At 44.7% G+C, this 10630-nt stretch overlaps 1 protein-coding gene across 1 annotated transcript in view; it reads left to right on the top strand.

The window, feature by feature from the left end:
• The first annotated feature begins 3694 nt into the window (after positions 1–3694).
• Positions 3695–10630, top strand: part of LOC134024473 (neurexin-3b-like) — a 186091-nt gene continuing 179155 nt past the window's right edge. The window contains 2 exon segments of the mRNA XM_062466918.1: positions 3695–3886; positions 6771–7937. Coding sequence (XP_062322902.1) covers positions 7241–7937 — 697 coding nt within the window. The 5' untranslated portion in view covers positions 3695–3886; positions 6771–7240.

Genomic DNA, 10630 nt, shown 5'->3' with positions numbered 1-10630 from the left:
TTCTGAAACACACCTGTAGGTGTGTGTGTGTGTGATATCTCCCAGAGACCATCTGTAGACAGTCTAGGGTACTTAGATATCACAGGAGCAGCACTACCAGCTGGCCTGCTGTCCAGGTGTCATGGCCTCCACCCAATAGAAGTGGACACACACCAGACCCAGAAGGGATCATGTCTGTGTTGGTGTGGGTTCATTTACCTCTTGATCTGCAGTCAAATGCTCTAACCACTAAACTGCATCCATCCCCTAAATCCCTGAAATCCTCCAGTTGTGTGTTTTTATTGATCTATTTACTGCAGTATATTCACTGATTGAGTTAAACCTGTAGATCTCTGTAGTTGACTCGACAATAAAGAGCACACTAAATAAATAGTTATGAAAATTTGGTTTTAAAGGGCAGACAGTCACAGTGGAACTTACATGCATCATCATTATTCCTGGTCAGCGGCTGCTCACCACTGTAACCTGAGTGTGTTATGTGTCTCTAATGCGCTGTCTGGTGCTAGCCTGGGTGTGCAGGTGAATATGATGATTAATGTCTCTCCTCCGAACATCTCCGAGTAGAGCTTCTAGTCAGACTGCGGTAAAATCTGGTCCTTTACCTCCCAGTCCTCTTCCTCTCCTTCCCTCCCTCTCACACCACTCCCACTGCTTCCCGCCGCTCTCTTCCCACATGGGAAATTATGGAGGTAGATTTCTATCAAAAAATACACACACACCTCTCAATTTGTGTTTGTAAGTATAATCCACAAATCGTTTTGCCTTCCACAAATGTGTTTTGCCATCCATAAGCAAAGATTTGAATGAATGCAAAAATTAGATGTTTCCAATGTTCACATTTACAAATCAGAAGCTGTGCTAAACTGGAGATTCTGCATTTGTGTCTGACGTGGCACACATAAACTACTAGGATTTTTGAGACATGGACCTTTTCAATCTGATTATACTGCGTCTTCCTGTCCTCAGAAGTTTACTCTCCCAAGTCAAACTCACCCAGTTCAATAGTGAATTTTCATATACATCCCTAAACCTTTTGAAATAGATCCGATACCAAAGTCAAGTGTCTTCGACTTCAGGTTTTATGCTGTATCTAGTATTTTACAGTAATATATGGAAACTGTTTCCAGCCCCAGGCCTGATAACTACACTATTTGTGTTTGTAAGTATAATCCACAAATCATTTTGCCTTCCACAAATGTGTTTTTGCCATCCATAAGCAAAGATTTGAATGAATGCAAAAATTAGATGTTTCCAATGTTCACATTTACAAATCAGAAGCTGTGCTAAACTGGAGATTCTGCATTTGTGTCTGACGTGGCACACATAAACTACTAGGATTTTTGAGACATGGACCTTTTCAATCTGATTATACTGCATCTTCCTGTCCTCAGAAGTTTACTCTCCCAAGTCAAACTCACCCAGTTCAATAGTGAATTTTCATATACATCCCTAAACCTTTTGAAATAGATCCGATACCAAAGTCAAGTGTCTTCGACTTCAGGTTTTATGCTGTATCTAGTATTTTACAGTAATATATGGAAACTGTTTCCAGCCCCAGGCCTGATAACTACAGGCCTGACATTTATGATGAGCCATAACCCTCTTACCATGGCTATTTCTGTGCATTCTCACCCATAAGCGCCAGGCATTGATCTACATATCCATCCTGCTTATGATCTAACTGCTTCTGAGCATGTAGCCTCCCATACACACAAGGGAGATAAATGGCTGACCATTAGGCCCTAGTTGGGTGTGTTTACTGACCAAACCAGGCTAAACGACTCTCTAATACATGTCCTTGGAAGTGTAATCACTTTGACCTGATAACGGGCTCCATGGTATGGTGTCCGTGAGGACTGCTCTGGGTGAGCAGCTGGAGGTGGATACAAACATATAAGTATAAATACGATGAATTAGCGGGACTGGTGGTGTGTTTGTGGTGTGTGGTTGGGTGTGTGCATGGGGGGACTGTGTGTGTGTTGTTTGTCAGGGGTGCGGATGGTGTGTGTGTTGTAGGTGTGGTCTGTGTGTGTGAGGAGGAATGGGGTGCGGTGTGTTGAGTGCGTGTGTTGTGTGTGTTGTTTGTCAGGGGTCGGGGTAGTGTGTGTGTGTGTTGTCTGTATGAGGTGGGTGTGCGTGTGTGTGTGTGTGTGAGGAGGGAGAGCTAGGCAGAGAGGTGTTAAACCATGATGCCACTACGGGGGTCTCATAGATAATAGAAAAGGAACAGGTGGTGTCCTCTAATGGAGCGAGCAGAGGAGTCCGCCCTCAACTGTAATCACCCACACACACAAACATACACACAACCCTCCTCACGCACACACACACACACACATACACCCTCTCCTCACACACCTACATACCCTACTCACACATACAAACACACACACACAAACACTTTCTCCGTAACACACTCATACAACGAAACCGGATATCTGCTGTACATGCACTGGGACAGTTCTATTGAATGGAGATACATTAGGCAGACATGGAACAATGGCAGACAGTGATGGAGACTGCCTTGAAGGCCCAAATGCACCTGTGTTTGTGCAGCTGAAGTGAATTGGTTCAACTCACTCCTCAGTGTAAACACCACCCACCCCTGCCATTGAATTGCTTTTTGATTGCTTAACTGGCTAAAGTGGTGTTACGGACAAGTGGTTGTCGCATAAGTGAGTCAAAGGACCCTGGTTCAAACCCTTCTTCAGGAGGAAGTGACACTGACGAGCACCTGTTACACTTGTTATGAATAGACAGAGGACAGTCATATTTGCTGCTTCTTTAGCTGAAAGGATCTCCACTCATGTAGAGGTACTGGCCAATCAGGGAGGGAGAGAGGACTAAAGAGAGAGAAAGAGAGAGAGAGAAAGAGAGAGAGAGAAAGAGAGAGAGAGAGAATGGGGGAGAGACAGAGAGGAGAGGACACAGCCTTTCTGCCTACTCAGTGGATGCACTATGGGTATAGATCTGTGCGTGTGCATGACAGTGAGCCTGTGTGTGCGCGCTATCACCCACTCGCGTGACAATGCGAATGATAGGCAAATTGATAGGCAAATTTCTGTTGCTTCTCAAGGGGATGTTCTGTTTTCTCTGTGTGTACATTTAGGTTATCGCCCTATATCGTCCAAAACAATCGGCTTGAACTTAGCCAACAGCCCACATGTTGTGTCGTAAATCAACTTGAAAAACATGATTCCTGGCTTCGCCCGCCTCTTCAGGTCGAGTTTTTATTTTTGTTTCAGTTGACTTAAGAGTCACAAGCTTGGACAATACCACTGCATTTACATTCAACTCTGCCAGCTCCTGGCAATTCAAATCTTTGCGTTTCTTGTGTGACACCGCAGAACAAGGCACGTTTTCACTTTCCAATGTCCTTCAGCAGTTATTTAGAATACTAATCCTGAATACCCCTCACTACCACCCCCCACCACACACACACCCCATTGCGCTCATTTGAGAGAGTGCGCGCCACTAGCTAATTAAAAAATAATCAAACTGGACGTACACTGTGAGCTTTTTCGTCACCGCTCCGTTTAGATGAATTTGTGTTTTTAGGAGAGCCATACTTTCCCTCATTTAGGCTTAGACTAGCCTATGCCTTTAAATGGCGTAGTATAATTTTTTTTAGAGGGCGGACTGAAGCGGCTCCTGTGTGTGAATCCCGCGCCAGCCCGTCAGTTGCGCTGAACTAGTGGAGCGCGTTCACAGAGACAGGGACCCGGGACTGCTGTTCTCTAGCGCGCCTCTCCGCGAATAACCTTTCCGTCCCCTCAGAGCCAGCATCCCTCACCACACATAAATCGTCTTTCTGATAGAACAAGAACATCGACGTTCGAGCCTTTTTACCCAAGATTACTCTATCTGGATTGACATTAGCAAAAGAAAGGTAAGAAAGTCTATTATCCTCCTTCAATCTTTTCTACAGAAACAATTACAATTTCTAGCCTATATAGGCTATCCATAACAAGAAAATATGAATCAAACAATTGAAACGAATTTAGCTTATTTGATAAATTAGCCTACTGAAACCCGAAATGGCTAGTTTGAAATGTTGTGATGTTTGGTCGAGTCGGATTTGGGTTTTTGAAGATCAATGGCTCCGACAATATTAAGAAATGGCATCAAAGAGGAGGATAAAACGCAATTATCTAGATAGGCATGCGTTGTGTTTTTCATAATCGTTTTCAATATGATGTAGAGGATGTGAAAGCATGCACGAGAAAGTTTCAGTTCATTGAGCGTCTGTGAAATTGCGCTATTCGCATTTGGTAGCGGGCATTCAAACGAGAAATAGCATCCCTCAACAACCCTTAATTCAAGGGGAAATTACACGACCGAAACGCAACACGCTTCGACATAGTACCAACCTCCCTCCATAAGCATGCAATAGACAGCATTACAAGACCGAATGAATCCCGAAGGCACGGTCTCCGTCGTCCTCACCGCCACCGTGCGTGGAACTGAGGGACAGCTAAATTGCTGTAAACTATGCTGAAGGCTAGTGAGCATATAGTCTACCATTAGTAGGTTAGTTTAAAACATTGTTCCTCAAGCCTTGTGGATTCAGAGGATGCATAAAATGTCACATGTTAAATGTCACAAATGACCTTACTTTATATAACAACAAAAATGTTGATATTATATATCCACCCATTCGGCAGAGATAACTGAGACTAGACTGCTTCTTTCGAGTTGACTGGATTTGGCATATTCATGTCACGAGGTAAAAAAGCTAAACGCTGAACTGTCATCATCATTCGGGGACTTTAAATATAGGCTAATATGATATTTCAGAATGGTTGTTTCCCTCTAAAAATGGGAAACCGCTCACATCATGGCGATGTACATTTAATGTAGAACGACATATAGGCTAGGCCTACACAAGCTGGTTCGTGAGTAGGGTTGTCCCATCGGATGACATTTTGAACGTGGATCCAACGTGTTTGGTGTAGGCCTGTTCTGCGGTGTTGAGCTCAGATGCGTGTCAAAGTCGGTCTGGGATGATGATTGATGATTGTCAAATTGAATCGTCCCCTCAAGTACAAATTGTGACAGACAGGCGACCCAGCAGGAGGCGGTAAGAAGGAGTTCAGCATGAGCCGATGTCGACAATGTGCCAATAAATCCGCAACACCAAGACAGATGCATCATTTATGTCCAGTCAGTGTCTATAGTATCGTGTGGTCATCTCATAGCCCGTGGCGCTAAATAATTAAACACATGCCGCTGAAATGCTATATTCATGTTCATTTTTAGACGTCCTTAAATATAAATTAAATATGCAACAACGGGATATGAATCTCACATCAGCTTGTCGGTGAAAAGCCAACACATTGTTTTATTTGCAGCGAGAGACACCTGATACCAGCACAGGCTCTGTGTACACAATAACTCATCTTAATTGAAGAGAGTGAGTAGGCCATTTTCATAGACAGCAGTCTTGGGTTTCATGGGCCCACCACCCCTGGCTTATTAACACCAGGGCAATGAGGACGATGCAGGTAAGATGGCTTATCGAGTACAACATGCCTTACCTTGGTGGATCCAGCCACAGCTGTGTATGGGGTCAGCTCACTCTTGGACTTACCTTAACAACACGCACAACAACATCTTGGCATTGTCAAAGAGAATACACACACACGGCAACATCTCAGTGTTGTCAGAGAGAATACACACCACACTCCCACACACTGTATTAGCATAGGTATCGGTTTCTAGAACTCAATAGCAGCCTGCTGCAGATAAATTAACTATTCAGGGCAGGTGGGTAAAGAGCCTATTGTGTTGCACTGTGGTCTGGTGTCACCATGATTGGACGATGGCTTTTGTCTGGGGAAGAGCACATTGCCAGAACAACCGAGAGGGCATAGGTCTAGAAGAGTACATACACATGTACGATTCTAGCTATGAATCATCCACAGGCTCTGTAAGGCTATTATTAAAAAATAACTGAATGCTTTTGAGTCGTGACTGGTGGATGCAGTGTCTAAAAAAGAGCAAAGCAATATTCCATGGTATTGTTTGTGTGTGCTCAAAACGCTTTCCTAAACATAGATTTTGACAATTATGGGTTTCTGTGAAGTGGGGGAGCATCCTAACATTTTTATGAATAGCTGTTTATGATTTTAATACCCCAAAGAAATGCAAATTAAGGGGGAATGTGGCTCCAGATAATTAGTCATATTTATCAGGGAGCAGCAGACCCAGGGGAGAGAGGAGGAGAGGATGGGGAGGTAAACACCTGTTCAGCCTCACCTCAATGGATCTCACTTACCACAAAACAGGAAATGATTATCTAACTATTGATTGCTCCTTTGCTATTCATGGATTCATGTGACATGTCACAATCATTTTTATCTCTGTGCCTTGGCTGTCTTCAGAGTAAGGCGAGGGAAATGTCTATGATAAACACCAGTTGTTGTTCAAATAAAAAGGGTTGTTGGGGAGACATGGCCAGAAGTATTAAAGTGCTCGTAAACGCCATTTAATGACCTCAATGAGTGATTAAACTGCATTTACCTATAATCTCTCGTGATTGTGGAACATAAATATTTAAAACTATGAATTTGTTTTTGTAGGCTGTTAAAAGCAATTGTCATGATGGTGCACTAGGCTTAATTATTGACTTGGGTTCGGCGATTGCACTTTAGCGGCCACATGCTGTGCATGTTTCAAAGTCAATCTGCTCTCTCCAGCAAGTTTGGGTACTCAGAGAAGTAGAGATGGGAGTTTCTGTAAGATGGTAACGATGGTGTTTGTGTTGGTTGCAGATTCACCATCTGCGAGGCTGCGGTTGGATGAGCAGACACCATGGGACGTGGACTTGAACCTGCAGGCAAGATGGAGGCTGTGAGCTGCACACCAGGAAGTCGCTTCAAAGGAAACACTTCCAAGGGTCCTCGCAATCACTGACAGAACACAACAAGGATCGCTTTGGCTAAAAGTTTCAGCCAATCCTCATTTGCGGGAAATTAGGATATTTCTTCACAGCTCAATGCACAGACTTTGAGTGGAAAATCAGCATTTGTTTGTCGTATGTCTCTAAATAGTACCCGTCTCATCAACTTGAGCAAACATACAATTTATATTGCTCTCAAAACGATACTATGCTTTGGTCCAGACTACAAAATCACATTTGTGGAATATACCTGAGCTGAGTCTTTAAGTATTGTCATAAACCTGATGATATCGTCCCTCTGAAGATATCTCACCACTGACCCCTAACTGCCGTTTTTCTACCATGAATCCCACTAAAGTTCCCCAGCGTGTGCTGCTTGTGCTTGGTCTCCTACTTGGGGCATCCAGGGGTCTGGAGTTCCCCGGCTCAGAGGGCCAGTGGGCCCGGTACCTTCGCTGGGACGCCAGCACCAGAAGTGACCTCACCTTTCAGTTCAAAACCGACGCAAGTGACGCCCTGGTTCTCTACTTTGACGACGGTGGCTACTGCGACTTCCTGCTCATGACAGTGACCGAGGGCAAGCTGCAGCTGCGCTTCAGCGTGGACTGCGCCGAGACCACGGTCACTTCCGACAAGATGGTGAACGACAGTCGCTGGCACTTCGCCACTGTCAGCCGGCACAACTTGCGAACTGTGTTGGCGCTGGACGGGCAGACGAAGGCAGATGAGGTGCGGCCTCAGCGGCAGTTCATGAAGATCGTCAGCGACCTGTTCCTCGGAGGCCTTCCTGGGGACATCCGCTCCTCTGCCATCACGCTGCCCTCTATCAGGGATCTGCCTCCGTTCAGGGGAGTTATCACCGATCTGGTTTACGGCAACAAGGTTCCGACGCTCGTCGACAGTCAGAAGGTCCGTCTGGAGATGATGGGTCTGTGCACGGAGAACCCCTGCGAGAACGGAGGCAGCTGTTCGCTGGCGGATGGAGAACCGTTCTGCGATTGTTCCAAAACCGGATATGCAGGTCGATACTGCACAGAAGGTAGGGTGACATTTAACATCCCTAACTCTGTCCAAGGAGCGCACAGCATGACTGGAACTTTGTGGTCCAGCATTTAAATCTCACCATGAAATAGCTCTGTAGGTTTGGGTGTGTGGTCCATTGTTCGTACATTAAACACGTTTCTTGAAAAGGAGAAACACAATTTCCTGCACTCGGGTGCTTGCATTATGGATTAAGGAGAAACGTTTCTCTTGTTTCAGTCATAGTTAATGATTTAATTCACCTGCTGCCAAACAGATTCAGCTTCTCTGAGAATTCATAATATCTAACTCACACAAGTGTTGCTCTTTTCTCCGAAGTGCAGGTCTAACCTCATGAGGAATGCGAGTTTAGAAAGTCCAGGAAATAATGTGTAAAGGAGGTGGTTCAGTGACTTAACCATGTCAAAAACCTGACCACCATTTCCTGTAGTCTTGTACACATGCTCTGGTTTCTCAGGCTACAGGATAACCCAGTCTTTATCTCAAGGAGCCTGTGCATGTGCATTTTGTTAGCTAGAATCTAGTCTCATGCATATTTTTTACTAGTTTGGGTATAGCTGTAATGGAATATTTGACCTGTACTTTGCTGTGAAGGTGGTTATTGCAGAGTTCACAGAAAGTCTTTAATGTTTACCCTTTAATTATTGGTAATGAGTCTGAGATATGTATTTCATTTTCTTGTTTATTTCTTTTCACAAGAAAATGGTACAAAGATGCCTAATGAATGTCATATTACAATATTCCGTTTTTAATGTTTTTTCTTATATTCAGCTCCTGAAAGTGATTCAGAGATCTAAAGGTACATGTTGGTTTGTTCAAAAAACACCTCCATCTTTCTACTCTCCCTTTTCTGACAAGGTTACCTTTTTCAGATGCAGCGCTCTGATGAAATCTTTACTAAAATCCAATAGATGGTTAAAACCAACACTCATGTTATCTTCACTTCCCACTGTTAACCAATCTGTAATGACTAATAGCTTGTCGGCTACCTGTTCTCCTATACCAGTAATAACTTATAATTCATAACTGTAGAATTCAAAAGAAGTAAAAATTCATGGTCACTACTGTACAAATCCACTGACACAACTGTCTCTCTGGGCTCTACAGGGTGAGGGGAGTGTGTGATTTAGACCCCCAGTGAAATGCCTTCCCTGCTGACCCACTTCTTGCCTGGCTATGTCACAGACATGGCTGAAGGATGACTCCATTTTGAATCAGAGAGGGGAATGCACACTGAATGCTCACATCTGGGCTCATGGATAATGACTCATGTTTTAAGTACATTTCTTGCGCTTCTATTTATTTTATTTGATCTCTTTGCCTCTTTTTTTTTTGATACTCAATGTAGGATTGATGATCGGTTACATTTAGCTCAAATCTTATTTTACACTGTCAGGATAGCTTGAATCTTAGGAAAGCCAGTTCTAAAAATCGATCGTTTGCAGAACCCAAGGTCCCAGCCTCAGCCCTGTAGCCTTGTCCAGAACAGTGCAGTCAGACCTACTGTCTGACCCAGACCGCCCCCGCCTCCATGTCCCGGCTCCTCTCGTCTCGGCCAACAAAGGAACGAGGAGGAAACAGCGACAGTCTTCTGAGAGCTGCTGGCAGGCTCACAGGGGTTCCCTGACACCCCTCTGCTCAAACAACCCAGATTTAAAAGGTCCTCTTGTGATTTGCCCTGACAGTTAAGTAGAGGGTCGTTTTGATGCCTCGGGGTGCAGCTTCTGATTCGCTGAGCATCCCTGGTGATGGAGAGAATGAATGCTGCCACTAGACCAGAGACACCACAGCAACGGGTGGCAAGGAGATAAAGAGAGGGAGAGAGAGACAGAGAGAGAGAGGGAAAGAGTGACAAAGGGAAAGAGAGAGAGAGAGGGAAAGAGTGAGAGAGAGAGGAAAAGAGTGAGAGAGAGAGGGAAAGAGTGAGAGAGGGTCTGTTCCTTCAGTTTTTCCACACTGGGCCTTCCTGGCTGTAGGCTGGGGTCATAAAAGAGGGAAAGAGAGAGGTGGAGATAGATTAAGAGAGAAAAAATGAGGAAAAGAGAGACGTCGGTCTCCAATTGATGCATTTATCTCTCTCCATCTCTCTCCCATCCCATCTCCCTTCTCTCTCTACCTGCTATTAATTGATGTGGCTGATTGTTGATTGCGCCATGGAGACGAGTCACAATAATTAGGAGGATAATGAGACTAGAAATGGCAAATTTGCCCAGGAAACGCCGGGATAGATACAAACGTAAATTCAAACTGACGGCTCTGACTTGGGGAGTCGTATTGTCGTGTTACGACCGCTGTAGTGCTTCTGCTGCTGCTGTTTATCAGGCACGCCGTTGTTCTCCTGCAGCTGCAGGTTTAATGTCGCGTTCACACACACAGGCTCAGACACACACACATGTACAAACTCGGTCGCACACACGCCCTCAGTCACACACATGCTCAGACACTCACACGTATGTACAAACTTGGTCGGTCACGCGCGCACACACTTGGACATACACATGTGGACACACACACACGCTCTTTAGCAGATTAGAGGAGCAACTGTTTTAACTGGCTCTGTGAGAGTTGTTGCTTCTGTGTGTGTTTGTTGCTTGCCTTAATGAGTAAATAGAGCAATCTGTCAGACCTGTGAGGGTGAGTATGTGGCTGGATACATGGCCAAAGCCTTCCTCTCACATCCAAGACCCTCGA

Source organism: Osmerus eperlanus, chromosome 8 (assembly GCF_963692335.1).
Source record: "Osmerus eperlanus chromosome 8, fOsmEpe2.1, whole genome shotgun sequence".
In the NCBI taxonomy this organism is placed as follows: Eukaryota; Metazoa; Chordata; class Actinopteri; order Osmeriformes; family Osmeridae; genus Osmerus; species Osmerus eperlanus.
Note: the sequence above shows the minus strand (reverse complement) of the source record. Positions and strands in the feature narration are given on the sequence as shown.